General features: G+C 37.6%; 1 protein-coding gene across 2 annotated transcripts in view; it reads right to left on the bottom strand.

The window, feature by feature from the left end:
• NELL1 (neural EGFL like 1) overlaps window positions 1–22,115 on the bottom strand; it is a 761,225-nt gene that overhangs the window by 178,818 nt on the left and 560,292 nt on the right. For both annotated transcript variants that reach the window (XM_019742633.3, XM_019742632.3), the window contains exon 15: window positions 12,234–12,329. In XM_019742633.3, coding sequence (XP_019598192.3) covers window positions 12,234–12,329 — 96 coding nt within the window. The remainder of the gene's footprint in view (window positions 1–12,233; window positions 12,330–22,115) is intronic.

Raw genomic sequence — 22,115 nt, 5'->3', positions numbered from 1 at the left:
AGAAATAACACTTTTTGGGGAGTGAGGAAGAAGAAGACTTGGGGTCTGGAGTAATGCCTTCCATTATCATTCGAGGCAAAAATACAAATGACAGTGATTTAGACTAGGCAGTAGGATGGAGAAAATAGCCAGGTTGCGGGGATTGATTAAATGGGAACGTGAGGGAGAAGAAAACATCAAGGATAACTCTGATTACATATGACCTAAAAATATCAGGAATGAAGGTGTATGATTGACAGCAATAATTTTCTCATTCTTCCCAAGACATATCATGATGACAGTATTGTGTGGCTTTGGAAACTAACACAAAAACTAAAAGAAATTCTTACTAAATTATCTAAATGTTTTAGGCAACTCTCCTGGGCTCTGGAGATACAGTTGGCAATGAGACAAAAAACTTTGCCCTCCAGGAGTTTCTATTCTGGCTAGTCAGTCTGATTACACACAAACAAGCATTATGTGTCAGAGAATGATAAAGGCTCTTTAAGACAATAAAACAGTGTCAAGGAGGAGGAGATGTGTTTTTTAGCTAAAGGTGAGAGTCTCTCTGATGCAATAACATTTGACCAGAAACTTAAATGGGAGCTGACCACGAAAACTCCAAGCAAACTCCACAGTAAGGGAAACATGACAACATTTTCTAGGAAAATCATGGATACCGTCATGACCGAAAGAGATGGTATACAACTAAGGGGGAGCACATGGACTAGTGAGGGCAGAGAAGTAATAGGGAAAGGGGCCCAGAGCATGTAGAGTCTTACAGGTCATTGTAATGCCTTTGACATCTGCTGAGTGAAAATAGAGAGCCATGGAGAATCTGAAGCAGAGGGATAACTGGGTCTAACATTTTTTTTTTTTTTAAACCATGTCCCTTTGACTATTATGTTGAAAAGATATTAATGTACAACAGTGGAAGGGAGCTGGGTTAGGAGGTTTTTACACTAATCTGGATTACTGATGAAGATGTCATGTGAAGTGTGGATTCTAGATATATCTTGAAGGCGAACCAGGACGTGGATGTATAGTACAAAAAAAAGGAGAACTCAAGGATGATTTCAAGATCTTGATAGAGAAAATGTGAAAGGAGAGACTTCACCATCACCTGGAATGAAGAAGACCCTAGGAGGAGCAATGGGAGAGAGAGACAATTAAGAGTTTTCTAGATTATTGGAGACCCTCAATAACCAATCTTTTCTATTATTTTAAATTCATATCACGTATGTGTGATCAACATCCAAGTCGGTGTGTGTGTCACAAGCAGAGAGAAAATTACAAACAAAAGCTCAGAAATTTAAAACTCTAAGGTGCACTTCAGTGATCAGAGGCAGTTTACAATGGGCTGGCATTTCAGATGTATGTGAAGGGGAAGTAGGAGCCTAAAGCTGGAAAGGTAGGCGGAGACCAATCACGGAGGTCTTTCTAATTAACGTTTATATGTCACACCATAGGATTTGGACTTTATCTTGTAAGCACCGAGGAGGTACTGAAAGCATTTCTTAGCAAAATATTCTCTAATAAAATAGTCTTCGAGAATTTCCCCTCAGGGACTCAATCTACTAAGCTAAAATTGCTGCCACCCGTAGATAACTTCAAGGTCTCTTTAAACTGGAGAATGCTTTAAAACCACATTAGCCCACCAAGCCAGAAATTGCTTATCTTATAACCACCACCAAAATGAATGAATAGATCTGGATGTCTGATTCATCATATTTTGGACCCAAGTGAACGTTTTCAGACAACTACTTTTTCTAATCAGTGGATCCTATTAGGGGAGAATGATGCGAATCGCAAGAGTTATGTTCCTTCTCCTTCAGTCTATTGGCTTCAATTAGCCTTTTTCCACATGATTTGCGGTGCAGTACATGTTCTTGGATACAAAGAATTTTGGGATAGTACAGTAGTTACTAGGGAAAGTTTGTAACGTCTGGGCTCCGGTTGGCCATATGTTCACAGAAACCTGGATTTTCTTTCTGTTTAGCCATTGTGCTGCAAGTTACAGTGTTGTCTGTTTCCCAGGGCATAAAATTAAAAATGAGGGTATGAACCAAACTCCTGACTTTCACAGTTCAGTAGAATGAGCAAGAATTGCTTGTCATCTAAATAGCCAGGAATTTATTTTCTGCATTACTAACTAGACAAGGTAATACCTAATAGCGTATATTTGTTTGACAGGGAATGCCAATTTATTAAAAAGATTGGCTCCCTTCACTTTGCTTTCTGGAAAGTCATGCTGACAAATTGACTGAAAGTACACAAAATTTCTATACTATTCTTATTAATAGCATTTCTCTCCGCCATTCTCAATATGACATACTTTCAATTAGGTGTTTTTTAAATGAGACTTGAATTGGAGTTATTATAAACTTTTCATTTATCAAACGAAAAGACTGGATCATGTGAATTTTAAGGCCCTTGTCTATACTTACTCATTTATTAAATATTGATTGAACTCAAATGTAATAGGATATTAAAACTGAATTTTTCATGTCAGAGTTTTGGTAGATAATAATACGTTAAGGACGCCCACATTCCAAAGCTGGGTGCTAGACGACTTTTACAACACTTTCAAAAATCAGCTGTGCTAACATTATCCATTAACCACCTTGGGTTCTGTAAACAAAGGCCTAGAAATTCAGTGAGAACGTTGATGAGAACAAAAGTGAGAACTTGATTAGCAAAAGCTCTTTGGCATGCTGCCAGTTCCAGGTCATATATTTTTTTTTAAATTAAAGTTTATTGGGGTGACCAGTGTTAGTGAAGTTACATATGTTTCAGGTGTACAATTCTGTAATACAGGTCACCTTTTATTGGGAAAGTGAAGGAAGAACACCTTCTGTACACTCATCCAAGGGTAACAGACTTCAGACACAGCTAGAAATGTTCCCTGGGTGGTGAGGGACATAGCAACTGGCATTTGACTCATGCCTTCGAAGTCTGAAGGTCAATGCCTGGGTCTGGGGCTGCCTCAGTCACAAAGTAAAGCAAGGGAAACAAAACAAAACATACGCACGCATTAAGAGGGCTGTGCTTAGACTGACTGAGGGGGACGTCTGTGCATAAGGAGTATACAAAACAGAGTTAGGTCAGCAGCCGAATCCGATGTAACTCTTGCAAGGCAAAGAAGCCACAGCAGAGGAGTGGGCCTCCGCAAGGTCAGAGCTGCAGAAGGATGAGAGGACTGGCCACGTCAAGGGAACTTCATTTGGAAGGCACTCATGATTGAAGACCATTACCAAAGCACCTCACAAAGGGAGAACCAGCAAGTGCATTATCTCCTCCCCAGAAGGCCCCAGTGCTAGAACACCACTGCACCCATTCCACAATACCCATTCTCTCCCCATAAAACTCTCTCACCCTGGGGAAGACTCAAGACATCTGTGAATTTTAAAATATGATATTGAAAGAAAAGAAGGAAAACTGTCCACACCTCCTGCTCACTTAGAATTCCCAGATTGTGGCAGGCTGATGAGTGAGAAGGTAAAAAGTTTTTATTTCATTTTAATACAATCTTGAATTAATCACTGAAATGAGACCTTTTTTTTGTTGGCCTGAAATGTCCCAGTTCACCCAAGGACCTGATAGTGAGATCAATATCCTCCTAGTACCCTCTTCTGCGCATAGTGCATATATGTCTGTGCATGAAAATTGGAATCTTACTACACATGCTATTTTTACTTAATAATGTCCAGTGCTTATAGTGTGCCCACCAGATACCAGAAAATTTAAAAAAAAAAATGTCTAGTGAGGCAGTATTGCTTTTGTTCTCATGTTTTAACTCAAGAAACTGAGGCACAAAAATGTTAAGTAACTCCCCAAGATCATAAAGCTGGTCCTCAAAATTGGACAGTCTGCTTCCAGAGTTCATGTTGCTTCCAATCAAACACTGTGTCTCCCATTCATTAAGTAGTAGTGAATAAAATGTGTATGGGAACAGAGAGAATAGGAATTAGCAAAGATGACATGAATAGGACGAGTTTACATCTGAATGGTACAGTGAGAGGCCATAAGAGCTGGTAAGAAGAATAGTTCAGTAGTAAAAGATGGGTATAAGGCACAGCTCCACCATTTACCTGCTGAGTGTCCTAGGAAAAGTAGTCTATTATTTCTGAGTCTCAGTTTTATCACCCTGTACACTGAGGGTAGAATCAAGAATAGATATCATTTATGGACACCTACTGTGTGTCAAGCATTCTGCTAAGTGATTTAAATAGACTATCTCATTTAATCTTATAATAATATTGCATGATAGGTAATATTGATATCCTCCTTTTCTTTTCTTTTTTTTTTGTTTTTTTGTTGTTTGTTTTTAGTGGCAAACTGAAGCTTGGAAAGATTACATATATCTGATCCAATATCACAGATTCTGGTAAATAGTGGAACCCCAACTTAAACTAAGCTAGTATAGCTTCATAAATTGTGCTCTTAACTCCTATTTTTTTTACTTTCTTCCTGCCTTGGGTACAACAAAGATGTTGAAAGGAAGACATAAAATAATGTACATAATCAAGTAGGAAATTATGGCTCATTACTCACAGGGGAACATAACTTATTTGGCCTCTCATGTAATCTGTTAGGTTTAATTGCCCCTGTACACAGGTCATGCAATCAAGAGCCAACCTATATTGGAAGGTGTATAAAATTTGGACTCAATTGTACATGGGTTAGAACCCCTACTCCACTCCTGACTGGCTGAATAACACTTATACATGTCCTTATATGTGCTCAGTAAGGTGAAACTAGCTGCTTCATGAGAAATAACAAATTCAAAAGTTTAGGACTCATAATTGATGGATAATAGGCTACATAATTCACGGTGGCACATCTAATCTCAGAACTTAGGACTCTGCCCTTCAGTCTAATACTCTTTTCACTATTCCAGGCTGCGTTTCAATTTATCCGAAATCCTTGCTTCTGAACAAAAGGTATATCACTCCTTACAGTTGTATTGAAATTACTTGAAAAACCTTGCTCTGTATCAAGATGAGACTAAAACAATGGCTTAGGGTATTTTTCAATATGTCTGAAGCCAGGCAAAATGGTAATCCCTGGAGTGTCAGGAACAGGGTTTTGAAATAGCTCCAAATAGCTCTGAGATGTAGGTGGCAATGCTATGGGGAACTGTGTTGGATCTTTAGCACTATTTCTCCATCATGGCTGGAAGAAGAAAGAATTGAGGGGAGGAAGAAGGTCCTGAATAAGTACTCTAGGTATGGCACCTGAACTCAAGATTCAGCTGCTCTGAAGACGAATGTTCTGTGTTAGTGGGTGTGGGCTCCTGTCACGTTCCATCACAACTGGCTCCTCTGCCATTCTCTATTTCTGCAGACATCCAGTACAGGTAACAGCTCCTCACATATGCAAATGAATGAAACTAGACTTCTATCTCTCACCATGTACCAAAATTAATTCAAAATGGATCAAGACCTAAACATAAGACTGAAAACAATAAATAGCATAGAAGAAAACATAGGTACTAAACTTATGGACCTTGGATTCAAAGAAGATTTTATGAATTTGACCTCAAAGGCAAGGGAAGTAAAGCTAAAATAAATGAATGGGATTATATCAAACTAAAAACCTTCCTCACAGCAAAAGAAACCATCAACAAAACAATGAGGCAACCAATCGAATAGGAGAAGACATTTGCAAACGACGCCTCCAATAAGGGGCTAATATCCAAAATATATAAGGAAATCATACAACGCAACAACAAAGAAACAAACAGTCCAATTAAAAAATGGGCAGAGGACCTGAATAAACATTTCTCCGAAGAGGACATACAAATGGCCAATAGACATATGAAAAGGTGCTCAACATCACTAATCATCAGAGAAACACAAATAAAAACCACAATGAGATATCACCTCACCCCAGTCAGAATGGCTATCATCAACAAGGTAAATAATAACAAGTGTTGGAGAGGCTGTGGAGAAAAAGGAACCCTCATACACTGTTGGTGGGAATATAGATTGGTGTAGCCGCTGTGGAAGGCAGTGTGGAGGTTCTTCAAAAAATTAAGACAAGAATTACCAAATGGCCCAGGAATCCCTCTCCTGGGATATATAGCCAAAATACCTGAAAACATTTATCTGTAAAGATATATGTACTCCGATATTCATTGCAGCTTTATTTATGGTGGCTAAGACATGGAAACAACCAAAGTGTCCTTTGATAGATGATTGGATATAGAAGATGTGGTGTATATACACAATGGAATACTATTCTGCCATAAGAAAAGATGATATACAGGCATTAGTGACAACATGGATGGATCTTGAGATTATTATGCTGAGCGAAACAAATCAGACAGAAAAAGTCGAGAACCACATGACTTCACTGATATGTGGGATATAAAACTGAAAGCAACAAAGGAACAAGACAAACAAATAAAGAAACAAAAACTCGTTGACACAGACAACAGTTTAGTGGTTACCAGAGGGTATGGGGGGTGGGGGGATAGTAGAAGAAGGTAAAGGGGGTTAAATATGTGGTGATGGAAGGAGAACCGACTCTGGGTGGTAAACACACAATGTGATATATAGATGATTTATGAGGTCTGACAATTAAGTTCATAAGCTTGTTACAACAATGTTGCTAACCTTTTTTGATATCGGAGGGATTATTCATTATGAATTTGTATCAACTAGACAAACAGCTAACCAAGTTTACTATTTGGAAGTGCTGAAAAGGCTGCATGAAAAAGTTAGGCGACCTGAACTTTTCACCAATTCATGGCTCTTGCATCACGACAATGTACCAGCTCACATGGCACTGTCTGTGAGGGAGTTTTTAGCCAGTAAACAAATAAGTGTATTGGAAAACCCTCCCTACTCACCTGATCTGGCCCCCAATGACTTCTTTCTTTACCTGAAGATAAAGGAAATATTGAAAGGAAGACATTTGGATGACATTCAGGATATCAAGGGTAATACGACAACAGCTCTGATGGCCATTCCAGAAAGAGTTCTAAAATTGCTTTGAAGGGTGGACTAGGTGCTGGCATCAGTGCCTAGCTTCCCAGGGGGAGTACGTCAAAGGTGACCATAGTGATATTCAGCAATGAGGTGTGTAGCACTTTTTCTAGGATGAGTTCGTGAACATAATTGTCAGACCTCGTATTATAGAATTGTACACTTGAAATCTATGTAGTTTTACTAACCATTGTCACCCCAATAAATTTGATTAAAAGAAGAATTCACACTCATCTAACTTTAATGATGCTTTAAAAGACCATCTGTATCCACTGTTTTTTGGTGGGTTCAACTGGATGGGTAACTCAGAGAAACCTCACATCCTCCTATTTCCCTTTTTAAATGATTCCAAAAAAGTACTGCTTACTATTTTCGGGGTGTCTATTAGCTACACAACAACAGCAATGTTATTAATACCGTGTTTCCCCAAAAATAAGACCTAGCCAGACAATCAGCTTTAATGCATCTTTTGGAGCAAAAAATTAATATAAAACCCGGTATTATATTATATTATATTATATTATATTATATTATATTATATTATATTATATTATATTTTATATTACATTACATTACATTACATTACATTACATTACATTATATTATATTATATTATATTATATAAGACCCAGTCTTATATTATAGCAAAATAAGACAGGGTATTATATTAAGACGCATTAGAGCTGATTGTTCGGCTAGGTCTTATTTTCAGGGAAACACAGTAGAAGCTGCTATGTACATGTGCCAGACAACCAGAGAAAGCTCATATTCAGAAAAGTTAAATAAATCTCCCACTGCTAACAAGCTGAAGAGGCCCACTCGCACTCATCCTCTTCCCAGACGCCTTCCCCACAGTCCTGTGATAGCTAGAGAGGAACAAAAGAAACATGCTCTTCTCTACTAATGGAACGGAACTATTATCCGCTCCCTAACGGTTCTTAAAATTTTCCCCTAAAACAGGGACAGGCAGAGCAATTACAAATAGATGAATGCCAGCAGAGCTCTCTCAAAATCAGGGAAAGATTTAAAATTTGGAAAAATAAAGAAGTCTTTGTTTCTGACCATTGTTTTTTTTCCTAGTGGATGGATACCAGTAATATACTCAGGGCAAACGACTACCCTCTGTCTACATATCTGCAAGTCCCTGAGACGTATGGAAAAGGACAGAATAAATTATCCTGCAAAAAGTCATTTCCCTTTAGCAAAGGTTAAAAGACCCCCAGTAACTTGGAAAAATGAAGTTCTTTTCATGACTTTTATGTTCTTTATTTTAAGTGTTTTTTAATCATTTCTTATTACAAATATCTATATTTATTGTAGAAAAAATGGAAAATTCTGATAATGCAAATAGAGAAATATAACTAGTAGAACTTATATTGTGAATGGATAATGCTGTAAAATTTTGTGGTTATTTACTGATTTCCCTGAATATTCTTGATCAGATACTTAATATATTTTGGAAGGGCTTGGAGACTGTGAAAGTTTCAATGGTTATGTGAGTTTATTGAATAATATTTATAATAAATGAACACATTTCTGGAGCAACTGTGAGAAAAAGTCAAGGTCTGTAATTTTTATAATATCAGCATGTTTTTACTAATTCTTTTACACTAGACTATGGCCTAGTCTATAGCTTGACTAGTCTTGTCCAACTCTCAGTGTCTGATTCTCAAAGCACTGGTTATGGGTACCTGATGTCTGTACAATTGTACGATACACATACACATATATTTTAAGACTGTTTAAAAAGCTATATCTAGACCTGGCACTGTCAACAATGCCAGGGTAATTCTGCCTCCCAGGAGATAATTGGCAATCTCAGGAGACCTTTTTGATTGTCATGACTAGGGGTGGGAGTGCTTATGTTATTTAGTGGGTAGAGAGTCTAGCCATGCTGCTAAGGATCCCACAATGTGTAGGACAGCTCTCACAATAAAGAATTATCTGTTACAAAATGTTGCAAGTGTCAAGGGTAAGAAGCCCCTAACTAGACAGAGTTTAATACCTTATATTTAATCTCTACTTACTGTTGCTTGCAAATTTGCTTAATGCCACGTAGAAAATTTGGGCTTATTTACTTTACTTCCCAAAGGAAGATACTCTGCTATTTTATGGTAGGTAACATATTTCTGGATTTAGTGTAGCTCTTTGATTTTTACATTTGAAAGAGCTCTAGGAAGACTTTGTGTTATTTCATTTTGACTTGTGCTCGGCTACATTATGTCTGTGTAATATGACACATTTTTAGTTCTCTTAGGGAGCTTTTACCAGCAGCCCTTTTCTAGGAGAACAGTAACAGAACTACTTACTGATTTGTTACTCATCTCAATGTTAAATGTGAAACCAAATCAAAGCTAAGGGTACAGAGAAAGAACAAAGGGTAACAGGAGAACCAATATAACGTGTTATCCAGAAACCAAGAGAGGTAAAATGTCTGCTTATCTTGAGTGGGGTTATGAAAAGTTTAAGTTTACTAAAATTTCATCAGTATAAATAAATGCAGAGCTGTTCATCTTTACGTTACATACCAAACACAAGTGGGATTTTTAACTCCATTAAGTTCCAGATAGGCATTTTCTTTAACAAACGACTTCAGTGATTTAACTAAGTGTACTTGAATTCTCAAAGGCGGAATATCACAAGCAATGAATAGAATCAGTAACGAGGGGGGCCTAGGGAAATATCTTTAAGACTGAAAATAAGCAGATTCTGTATAGCTCAAAGGGGACTGTTTAGTTAGCCCTGAAATTAAAACAAACAAAATAAAAGATTGAGTGTAATCATGCTGTAGACATTCACAATGCATTCCCATTTTTCCTTTGCACCCTAAGTCTCAAGGCATGTAGCATCACTATTGAAAGACAAATAGAATTACTTAACGTTTATTGCTAATGATCAACATGATAAAATAATTCAGACAAGACAGGGCATAGGTTTTAAGTATTTGTTTTATAATTCATCTTGATCCCTTGCACACAATGGATTGGAAAATATGCACTTTATCCTATCCACAAAAATTTCATAGAATTAGAAAATTGGCCAATATTAAATGGAACAACTTTTCTACCGATGGAAGATAGTGTGGCATCAAAAATACTCAATTTTCACTTTCAGCTTTAACATTTATATAGGAATCCATTTTACTTTTGCTTCTGGTCTTGATTTTCTCCTTTATCTCTACTTTTCTTGTCCCACATCATGGACCAGAATATAAGCACTAATTCAACCAATCACTTACTGAGCAAAGGAAAGGGTAGATGTCAAACCAACAAGCCATCAGAACCATAATTAATTCTTCCTAGGCGGCCACTGACTCAGGCCCAGTTCTATAATCAATGTTCTCCCTGAATTCTTGATCATGTGAACAGAATAAGAATTTTAGAGTAAATGCTCTGGTTAAACTCACAATAATAACATAATACTGGTTTAACTAATAACTGGTTTATAGCAAATAACCTGAGGTGCTTGGTGAAAACGTAAATTCCTGAGCTATCCCCCAAATATTCTGAAGCACCGGCTCTGGGGTGGTGGCTCAGGAATCCGGATTTTAACAGCAAGTTCATGTATGACCCTTGAGGAACACATGCAAGGGTTTATAATTATGGCTTTGTGAAATGCAACTTGAATTGTATTCTCAGTTCTAATACTGGCTCTGTAGCATTGCAGAAGCTATTTGACCTAGCTAAGCTTTATTTTGTCATCTACAAAACAGGAGTACTAGTATCTATCTCTTTTGTTTATTCTTAATATTAAAATATTCATTTAAAAGACCTGACACATAATGAGTACATAATAAACGGTATTGGTCAGCAGTAGTAATCACCATCATCGACCTTACCCTCATCACCATCCTGTCCCCATTAATTCCTGTACACTCATTTTAGGGAAACATAGAAGTTCTAGAGGAAATAATGAGAAACTTTTACTTTAGATAACCTAATTAAAATCAAATGCACTGTTAGAAGGACACGTGTGCTAAGTTACCATTAATTATTTTTGCTTTGGACAAGAATTCTCCAACTGGAGAATTCTCCATGTGGAATTCTCTCATGCTGGTCAGAGGCAGTACTGGCTCTTTATATGTCTTTTTTTTTTTTTTTTTTTTTTTTAAGGACAAACCAATGAACTATAATTTAAAAAACGTAATTTGATTAATTGATAATGTCAAAAATATGGAAACAGTGGTGCACATATTGCACATATTATACAGTTAGGTTTTCACGTGTTTTGACATAAAGGATTGGGGTGCTTGATACATACACAGGCAGTACAATGTAACATGTTGGGCAAGTTGGGGTACAATAAATACACTTATTTAAAAACTTATTTTCTAAATTCAGAAACCTTGAAACATGAAGAAAAGGAAACATTTGCTCAGATTTCTGGCATCGGATAAAGACTTCCTCTTCTTCATCAAATAATAACTGCAGCATCGTATTTCCATATTTTGACGCTGTACTATGAGAAGTGCAAAGTGTGATATTCCAGACTCAGAAAACCACAATGTGGTGATTTGAGCCCAGTAATACTCGTGGGCAAATACACAGCAATCTGACGTGGGCACAGACCCCTTGCTAGCATTGAAATATACACTGGCATATTAACACTGAATGCCAATTTCAATTACATACACGTAGGACTTCTCCAATTAATAAGAGAGCAGATATCACCAAATAGCACCAAGTGTAAACACTACATTTATTTCAAATAGAAAGATGCACATAATGGAATCTTGCAAATATTGATTGGCTTATATTATCAGATCTATGAATGATAATGTTCCTAATAAGCTAATATTTGAATAAAATCCCAAGCACACCAATAAACCTGCTGCTGGAGTTACTTAATGTTCTTTTATGCAAGGAGCATGTGGTTCTAATTTAGATTCTGTTGACACAGCAGATTGTTGTAACTCCAATAGTCGTGCAAGATGCTACCCCCAACAGATAATAATTGGGGCAGGTCAGATCGCCAGGCTTTATCTCTAATTAACACCAAAAACGCATACTTCCAATTATAGCAGAGAAAGAGTCAACCTTGCTAAATTAGAGACACTGAAGGGAGGACAAATGAAAGCCTATTTTCAGAGGGAGGACACCTACTATGCAGTGATCAAAAGGTACCTACTTTGGCGAGCCACACCTACCACTGAAATGTAACGTATCAAATCAACACCCAGTACTATACTCCAACAGAAAGCGTTTGTATTCTCTTTGAAACTTTCTCTTTTCCCTCCCTCACCCTGAAAAGGGGCTAGGTTACCTTTCTCGCAGTGGCTTCCAGTGAATCCAGAAGGACAGACACATTTGTTGGGCGCCACGCATGTCCCACCGTATCTGCAACCCTCTTCGCAGAATGCTGTTGCAAAAGAAGGAGGGATTTCTTTTAGACAAAATGGCAATAAGGAAATTCATGGCAAACAGCAGGAGCGATTCTTTCGTTGTTGCATAGGGAATACATATCAGTGTTGACATATTTAAAAATTTTGGTACCTGAAAAGATAAATGGAATAATTCCTATTTCACTGAGACCAAATGAAATAATGGATGAAAAATATTTAGCATGGGGCTGGCATGTGCTAAATGGTAACTAGTATGAATAGCTATTACTGTTGCTTTAATTACTACTATCATTATTATTATTATTAATATATTTGAAATCAAATAGGATAAATTGAATAGCTATTCAGTTGGTGCAAAAGGAATTGTGGTTTAAAAGGTTAAAAATAATTGCAAAAACTGCAATTACATTTGCACCAACCTAATAAAAAGGATAGGGTTGCGATAAAGGCAAAGGCAATTTAAACACTCACTATTTTGTAACTGCTTTTTTTCCTAAATATCTTTTATTACAGTAAAAAGCTTTTTCACATTATTTTTAAAAGATTTGGGTAGATATAATTTTGATAACATAATGAATTTAACCACTTAGTTTTGAATACTTAAAATGTTTCCAATATTTCTGTGCTAAAAACAATGCCTTGTCTGTATAACTAGACTGTTTAGCACACCCCAAATTACTCCTTTAGGGAAAATGCCTCAGTGTGAAAATACAGTTTCAGAGGCTGTGAAGTTTAAGCTTTTTGCTAAGCATCGCAAAATTATCTTGACTCCATCTCAGTACTACCTTGCTGGGCTTCCCACACTTGGCTAGTTTCCCTCATTACATGCTAGAATAGCATAGCATAGCTCCATACACCTCTCCCTTGCAGCATGAAATATAATTGTTTATTTACATATAATTGATTATCATTTCCTGTCTCATCCGTTATACTGTAAGGCTCATGAGGACAAGCACTATGATTCTTTTCGCTGCCCATTGTACCATCGCCTTAGTATCTGAGCACATAGTAGATACGCAATAAAATATTTGCTGAATGAATTAATTTATATGCTACAGGTTGTTCTGACTGGAAAACTTTTTCTCTAACAATTCTGCAACACTTCCATCTAGAATAATTTATTATCCAAACTTGTTGGATACCGAATATTTTAGTGTACTAATGTTGCAAAATTCTCATTAATGAAGATGATTGCAACTTGCTAACCCAGAGTTTCTTTTATTCACATGAGAGCTAGGTGAGAACATTTTTAAATTTATAATTACAGCTAGAAAATGTCATGGTTATATTTTGCCATTACCACATAAATAATATGGGTCTAACTTTAAAAAGACACATAATGTCTTTAGATAGTTGAACACTAGTTCAACTTCACAAAACTTCTCACAATCTTGTCATTTTCCACATAATTTAATAACCACTATACAATTTAACATTTTGTAGCTTAGTAATTAATTGTGAGTTTCGTTGCTCCTGCCAGAGGCGAGACAGCATGTACCTTGGAATTTGAAAACCATTTTCTCTTTTCAGCATCTTAGTACCCTGAGCCGGTGCAAAAAAAGATTTAGACAATATCTGCCTTGGTATGTTCATCACAAAAAACAAAATACAGAGAAATATATCTCTCACCCCCCAAACCACACCTTGTAGACTCTGGTGACTGACATTTAAAGAAATATATTTAAAGTGTAGGTTCACATCAAAATTAATAACAGAACAGTAAACAGGACACTTTTCGTCTGTCATCTAACAATGACAGAGGAAAAGCTATTGAGGAAAGTTTCAAGTGGCACCAAAAGAAGACAGGGGCTTTGAAACAGGAAGTTCAGGGTTTCTTTAGTAAAATAGTCAAACAGCACTTGATCTAGATCTGTGTGCACGCTCACACACACACACACACACACACACACACACAATCTGTAGACCTGGTTAGGAGACTCCGTGCTGTTTCACAATACATGTGTGCTCTTGATTTATGCACCCTTTAAACACTAATGATAAAAGGAGGTTTTTGAAGAAAGCACGAAATGCTTGTGATGTCCTAAAAATGTACAGGTGTACATTTGTGATGTTCTAAGAATGTACAAAATAAATAGGGTGCTATGAGGATGAAATGAGTTAGTATTTGTAAGGGAGTAAAAACAGTGTTTGGTGCACAGTGTTATATAAGTGTTTTGTTAAATAAAATTTATTGATAGCAATATCATTATGACTGTGCAGAATGGACCAGGAACAAATCGTCTAATACACAGACAATTAAACCCATCCTATAAGGTATTCAGCTTCACCAAGATGGGTTGTTACGACCTTGTGATTTATGCTAGATTTAGTTTCTAATAAGAGTAGCAGTGGCCCTTATCATGGAACTATTAGAGAGATGTCATTGTTTCTCTTGTAAAAATGGTGAAACTGGGGCTCAGAAATCAGTGGTCCGTCTAAGGCTACACAGATAGTAAGTACCAGAGCCAAGATTCAAGTAAATACTCCCTTGCTTTCAAAGTTTTACCTCCTCTTTTTATGTTACAGTGCAGGTTTATATGTAATCACATGGGCAGGTTCCCTCCTTTTGTGAATAGTTCCATACGGGCTAATGGAACTGACTACAAATTAGAAGAAAAAAAAATATGCATGTCTAAATTGCACATGTGATATTAAAAAAGGCAGGTAAGCAGCTGTTTAAGTTCATACCTATAATCTATTCTCCATTTTTTGTCTGAACCTAGTTCCATTTCACCCAATAGGCACATACTATTTTTAATGGAATTTATCTGGAATAAAGAAGAAATTCACTGCCTATGTGAACCATATGACAACATAATCTCAAAAAACACAAAAACAAGTTAAGGAGCATGTCATCCCAACCCTAACCTACTCTGGGGAAACAAAGATCAATGCAAGTTTTCTTTGACTACCTCATAAAATACCAAAATACACTGTTGTGTCCTACTAGTCTAGAGATTGTGGATAGATTATTTACATCTGGATAGGCTCATCTTAATCAACTATAAACCTAGCATTTCAAAGAAAAGGACTCTGATATGCAGAGAACCTATAATCTGCACAGCATTGCTTAGTTGATGGCAGAACCAATACAAGAAGCCACGTCACCCTACATTTCTTTCAGCTTATGAGAGGATGGGGTGGTAGAAACCACATGGCCCAAAGATTTGCCCTATATTTATTAGATGTGTGACCCACAGCAAATTATTTCACCCCTCTGGACCTCAGTGTTCTGAAGAGTGAAGCAGTAACGATAGTAATGATAACAGACATGCTGTACAGGTTAAATTAAATTGCCAACATAAATGACCCAGCACAGGACACGGCCAGCGCAATGTGTTCCAAAAGGAGATATGATTTTTGTTACTTATCACCAGGGCTCTGCTTTTCCGAATAACAATACTGTGCTACACCAGTTTCTGTTCTAGACTCTGGATATGCAGCAGTGAGTTAGGACTGGTCCCTGGGCTATGGAGCTTATTCTTTAGTGAGGGCTCATTATCACTCCTTGCTGAACTGGACGCCCTCAGTAGCATCATGTGGTTTGCAGTGGAACTTGAAAGCACAGTTCCTTTGCAAACTCAGAAAAACTCAGGCATTGTGAGTATGTTGCTCCTTTGTCAACCACTTTCCAGATTCTGAAGTACATCATCAACAGATTGCAGGTAAATAATAAGACCACAAACCTGAATCTGTCCTTATAGCAAGCACCATTGGTTATTAACTTATTACCCTGGCAGAGGTGTTCGATTGGGTCAACTCTAAAATGGTATGATTTCTATTTTTGAAAGGACTCCTTCTATTGTAGAAGGGAATAAAATCACAAAACTCCAAATTGAGGGAGAGTTAATCCACAGGAAGATTACTTTTTTTATATTCAGAATTTCTCAGCATGTGAAATGAAACTTGGATGTTAAGGGGAACATGGTGGTGTATCACCACCCTGTGCTCAATTTGACAAAAATACTTCTGCACTAATAAAAAATTAATAGCCCTTCCAGTTCTATATCCACTTCAAATGATTCTCTCAAAGTTTTAGGCACATACTTAGTTCCAAGGGACAATTTGTATCCTAACAAAATAAGGAAATAAAGTTTCAGCACCATCTGTTAGAAGGAAATCCTTTTCTTCCCTCCTGGTTTCCTTGAGGAAGCATTTTCCTTAAGATCATTTCTGACCTCTCTTGGCAGCTTTGCTCATGCCACCCCTGGGGAGGTTAGAGGAATTTATTCTATTGGTAAATCTGGGAAAATATATTTATCAGGATGATGCTTCTCAGATGGGAGAAGCAGGAGAATGGGCTGGAAAGCACCGTGTGATTAGAAATAGGTAATTGTTACATTTTGAGTTTCTTTGGGATAGTGAGTTACTAGGTGTGAATTACATTGTTAAAATAACTATCACAATAGCTAAATAAACAAACAAACAAACAAACAAACAAACAAATAAAAGCTAATCATCATGGCCCAATTGTTACAGGGTGTCGTGAACCAAATATTGTAACTAATTTGATTATATGCTTGTCAAATCCAAAGTACTTAAAATCTGGTCATGCTCAGCAAAACTCCACATCCACCCCACTTCTTTCTTGGGCGTGAGCTGCCTTCAGATAGTATCAGTTTTCCTGATAGTAGCTTCTTCCCTGGGGCTCGGTGGAAAGTCAGCATTATTCTGTGTTCATTCGTAGTAAACTACCTTGGCATACAGACCTAAACTCATGTTTTCCGATCCTGCTCTGTTAATAATAAAGGTGGTATCAACACCTCCAGGTTTGTGTTTTGATTTATTCTTTACTTTGTGCAGAACATGATATTTACCAAACGGCCCCTGAAATATTTTGGTTGCCACAAGATGGCCTGTGGGGTCAGTGTGTTACTGGCATTTGGTGGGCAGAGATAGGGATGTTGCTGAACATCCTGCAATGTCCCTGAATGACAAAGAATTATCTGATCCGAAATGTCAACAGCGTTGAAATTGAGAAACTCTGCTCCAACTTTATACCATTAAGTCTACTAGGTATCTCCAGGAACAAAATTATTTTATTTTAATTCACTTTTCCCTCTGCCCACCCCACGCCCATCTCTCCTCAAAAAAAAAACCACTTTAAAATATAGAGAAAAAGTAAGAATGAAAATTATCCAGACGGTTAGCTTGATATGTAAAACCAAACACCCGGATGCCTGCAATTATCACTTTTCATGTCATCATTTTGGTCTGAAGCAAACAGTATACTGCATAATTTAATAATTATTGGCCCCCAAATCACCTTCCACCCTATCACTTACTATATGTGTGTTTATCCACAGCTCTAATAGCCTTTCCCACTCTCCTTTTTAACAACAACAATAACAAGAGTAATGGTAAATTCCATTTACTGAAGACCTACTAAGTGCTGTATAGACGGAATATTCCATTTCATTCCTATAGCAATTCGGTGTATTAGTCATGTTGTCCTCATTGTCAGAAGAGAAAGCTGGCTTAGAGAAGTTAAATAATTTGTCTATGGTCACTCCACCACTAAGTGGTTTCCTGGGTTTCAAACTAGGAGTCTTAACCCCATCACTAAGTCATTTCCATGAAGGCTTGGCCACCTACTGTGAGCTGATAAGGTGCCAGTTGTTGAGAAGACTACAACTAGGCATGAAATTGTCCCGAGCCCCAAGAAGCTCACAATCAAGTAGCAGAGAGTGGCATAAAACCCAGCGTAATACAATGTGACACATGCTGCTGTAGCAGTATGAATAAAGCGCTGCGAGACCATGGAGGAGAACGTAATTAACTGTGCCTCGCGACAGAGGCAAAGCTTTGCAACAATGCTGGCATTTGAGTTGGGCCGGAAGAATGAATAGGATTTTTGTCATGCAGAAAAGCACAGGACAAGGGGCAGTGCAGGTCAAGGTTTTGTCCTGTGGAAAGGTAATGAACAGAAGAAGAAAATGAAGAGGTGTTTATAACTCACATCAAGGTTAGAGACTGAGCATTAGAAGAGAAGGCAGCAAGCCCTGCAGGGAAGGAGGAGCATTTTAGAATGTACCACCCATGTTCTCCATCTTCCCATCTCCATCTACTTCTCGGATGCATTAGTTATCGTAAGGCATAATAATGTACCGCTTGGATATCTGCTTATAAAATTTTCTTTTGTTCTGTCCATTATTCTAGTTCGTTGAAGACAGTGCTTTGTAATCCTTTTTTAATACACTAAATGGCAAGAAACATGTTTAAATCAGAAATCTTTCCATACGTACATAGACAACCAGAAATATAAAATTTACTTTTATTTGTGTGTAATGCATTCTGATATTTTCCAATGTATTGCCTTCCATTGTATCGCCTTCCGTTTCATTGCCTTCCATTGCATTGCCTTCCATTGCGTTGCACTGTATTCTATTCTATTCTATTCTATCTATTCTATTCTATGTATTGTATTCTATATAATTTATAGAATGTGGCTATTGTGATGAGACATGCTTTCACAACCCACTAAACCTGCAGTTTAAACTGTGCACTTCTTTCACACATTCTAGACAATTGTCATATTCTTCTAGACCACAGCATTCTGTGATAGGATTGGGGCACAGATTAATCTTGACATGTTCAAGCAGAGGTGTTGGTCTGAGCTCTAGAAGGACTGATATGATAGGAAAATGTCTACAAGGGCTATTTTCCATGGATGTAGTTGCAGCAGAGACCATATAGCTTGCAAAGGTGAAATATTTACTATCTAGGAATGCCTTTATAGATTATCTCTGTTATAGAGGACCAACTATATGGGAGTGGCATTGGTTGAGGGGTGAGATAATTCATCCTTTTGCTTTATTTATTTATTTGGCATATATATATATATATATATATATATATATATATATATATATATATATATATCTGAGAGATTCTGAAGGACCAGGGTTATGTGTTTGGCAACCCTTCAGTTCTCTATGGCATCTTGAATGCTAATGATGCTAAATCCATATTTTCTGATAAGAGTAATTAATTATACAGAGAAAATAAAAAGTTTGAGAAGATAGTCTTGTGTATAAAACTAACTATATCATAAAATCTGAAATAAGTATATGACATGTAGTTATCAAGTCAGATCAATTCAGATTTAAAAATTGATCAAGCATCTACTATGTGCTACACACTAGATACTCTAATAAGATATGATCCCTGTTCTCCAATGGTTCTCCCTGAAGGCAATTCCCCCCAGGGGACATTTGGCAATGTAGGGAGTCATGTTTAGTGTCACAGCTGTGGGAGTGCTACTGGTGGCTTTAGTGGGGGTAGCAGCCAAGGATACTGGTAAACATCCTCCATGCACAGGACAGCCCCACAGCAAAGAATTATTCAGCCCAAAATTTCAACAGTGCCAAAGCTGAGAAAAGACAGACAGTCCTTTACTAAGTCATTCAACAAACAATTATTCAGCAGCCTCTGTACCAAGTGTCATCCTGAAAGCCAAGGCTCACGCAGAACAGCTAAAAATATTTCAACGTATGGGTTTATATTCTACCCAGAAGATACTGAATAACAGAAAAAGGGTGTAAGTGATAGAGTACGTTAGATGATAATAAACGATATGGTAAAAACTAGAGCAGAGCAGGACGGGGACTGTGCCAGTGGTGAAGATTGTAATTAAATAGGGTGATCATGACAGGCCTCACTGAGAAGGTGGCATTTGAGAGAAGGTCCAAAGAGAACGAGTGAGTCACGCAGACACCAAACAGAAGAGCGTTCCAGGCAGAGGTGACAGCAAGTGCAAAGGCCCTGAGGAGTGAAGTGAGCAGATCACATAGCACCTTGTAGATCCTAGCAACACTGCCTACACACGGCCAAGAGGAGGCAGAGAAAGGAAAGGATTACTTCTGCTTGGAAGTCAAGAAGAGCTCCACAGAGGAGCCAAGACCTGAGCTGAGTCAGAAAAATAATAACCAGGCAGATTGGGGCGAAGGATTTGTACTTGGGAGGCAGGAAGAGCATGAGCAAAGGTACAGAGGCAGGGGGCACTGCTGGCTAGAACTGAAAGTGTCTTCCGCTGGCTGCAAGACATGCTGTGAGGAAGGAGGAGCGGTGACCGGAGCTGGTGTCATGCACACCCAGGCTTTGGGCTACATCACAGAAGAGTCATTTCTTCTCTGCCTTTCTCACCAGGTACCCATTGGTCTTCCGAAGGATTCAGGACTGCCAATCCTGTCTTATGTTTCCACAAGTTCAATTTCTAAGAGTGGTGGCTTTTTCCTAGGAAGATAGAGTCGAAGGTAGGGTTGATTATGAATTTGTTTTTATGCGTTTAAAATCGCTGCAGTATAGAAGTTCAAAAATCATATAAAAGAAAGAGCAGTTCAACAGGAAATTTCTAAGAAGTTGGGAGTAAGAAATATTCAGCCTTGACCTTGTGTACCTGGGTCTGGGGGTCCATCACCAGCACATATCCAGACAACCTGGTGCCTGGATAATTTCCCAATATAGAACTACCATGTTTCCCCAAAAATAAGACCTAGGCAGACAATCAGCTCTAATGCATCTTTGGGAGCAAAAATTGATATAAGGCCCGGTGTTATATTACATTATGTTATGTTATGTTATATTATATTATATTGTATTGTATTATATTGTATTAAATTATATTATAAATACCTGGTCTTACATTATAGTAAAATAAATAGATGGGGTCTTATATAATATAATATAATACCGGGTCTTATATTAACTTTTGCCCCAAAGGACGCATTAGAGCTGATTATCTGGCTAGGTCTTTTTTCGGATAAACACGTTATATAAGCAGTCAAGAGCATGACTCTGGTAACAGAGACCTAGTTTCCCGCCCTTATTAGCTGGCTGAATTTTTTCCAGCTTTCTTTATATACAACTGACATATAACATTTTGTAAGTTTAAGGTATACAATGTGTTGATTTGATACATTTACCAGTATATACTGCAAAATGACTACCACCATGACTGATTTTGGAAATTTGTTTAATCTCCTTGAGCACCAAATCCGCTGTCTGTATGATTAGGTCAACAAGAGAACATATGCCATGTAAATATTACCAGGATTGAATAGGACAGTGCAGGTAAAGTCCTTGGCATAATGTTCACACATAGTAAGTGTACAATAAACACTAGTTCATCTTAAATCTGTCAGCCTCTTTCTCTCTAGGTGGACTCATAGAGTATAGCATTTTCTTCTCAAATATCAAAACTCTTTGCAGCCTGCCTTCCCTAACTGATGCACGAATCGATGCCAGAGTTTGACAGCTTGCGAGCAGTGGAATCAATTGCAAGAAAATGATGGATTAAGACAAAAACCTAAGAAGAAGAACAGAATGAGAGATGGTGCTCAAATTTCCAAAAGCAAAATCCAGGAAGTTAGGTCAGGACTCACTATGATATAAAAGCTAAGGCAATGGTCAAATTACATCTCTGCAACAAAAAGTCTGAAAGCAATTCAAAATTTGGTGTTCAACAACTACCAGCGGCACTAAGAAATGGGAGCCTGAAAGTGCTATCTGTGAAAAGCAGTTGAGGAGAAAGCCCGGGGTGAGAAGGTCAGAGGTTTCTGCTGCACTGCCATATTGGAGCTAACACATATATTACCCCTGGAGGTCACAGTCTAGAGACTTTAAAGAAATAAATCTCAGCAAGTTCTCCCAGGGAAAAGCTTTCTGTGATTTTCTATAACCACATGGAATTAGATGGTAAATCTTGAGTGAGCTATGAATGCAAGCTGCAGTGATCGGAGCTGGGTAATTTGGATGGACCGGAGTTCTGGAAAGGGCTCTTCCATTTCCCACTTCCATCTTGA

Source organism: Rhinolophus sinicus, chromosome 14 (genome assembly GCF_057876585.1).
Source record: "Rhinolophus sinicus isolate RSI-liver-muscle chromosome 14, RSI-T2T, whole genome shotgun sequence".
NCBI lineage: Eukaryota > Metazoa > Chordata > Mammalia > Chiroptera > Rhinolophidae > Rhinolophus > Rhinolophus sinicus.
The sequence above is the reverse complement of the archived record's forward strand: the minus strand, read 5'-3'. Positions and strand labels throughout refer to the sequence as shown.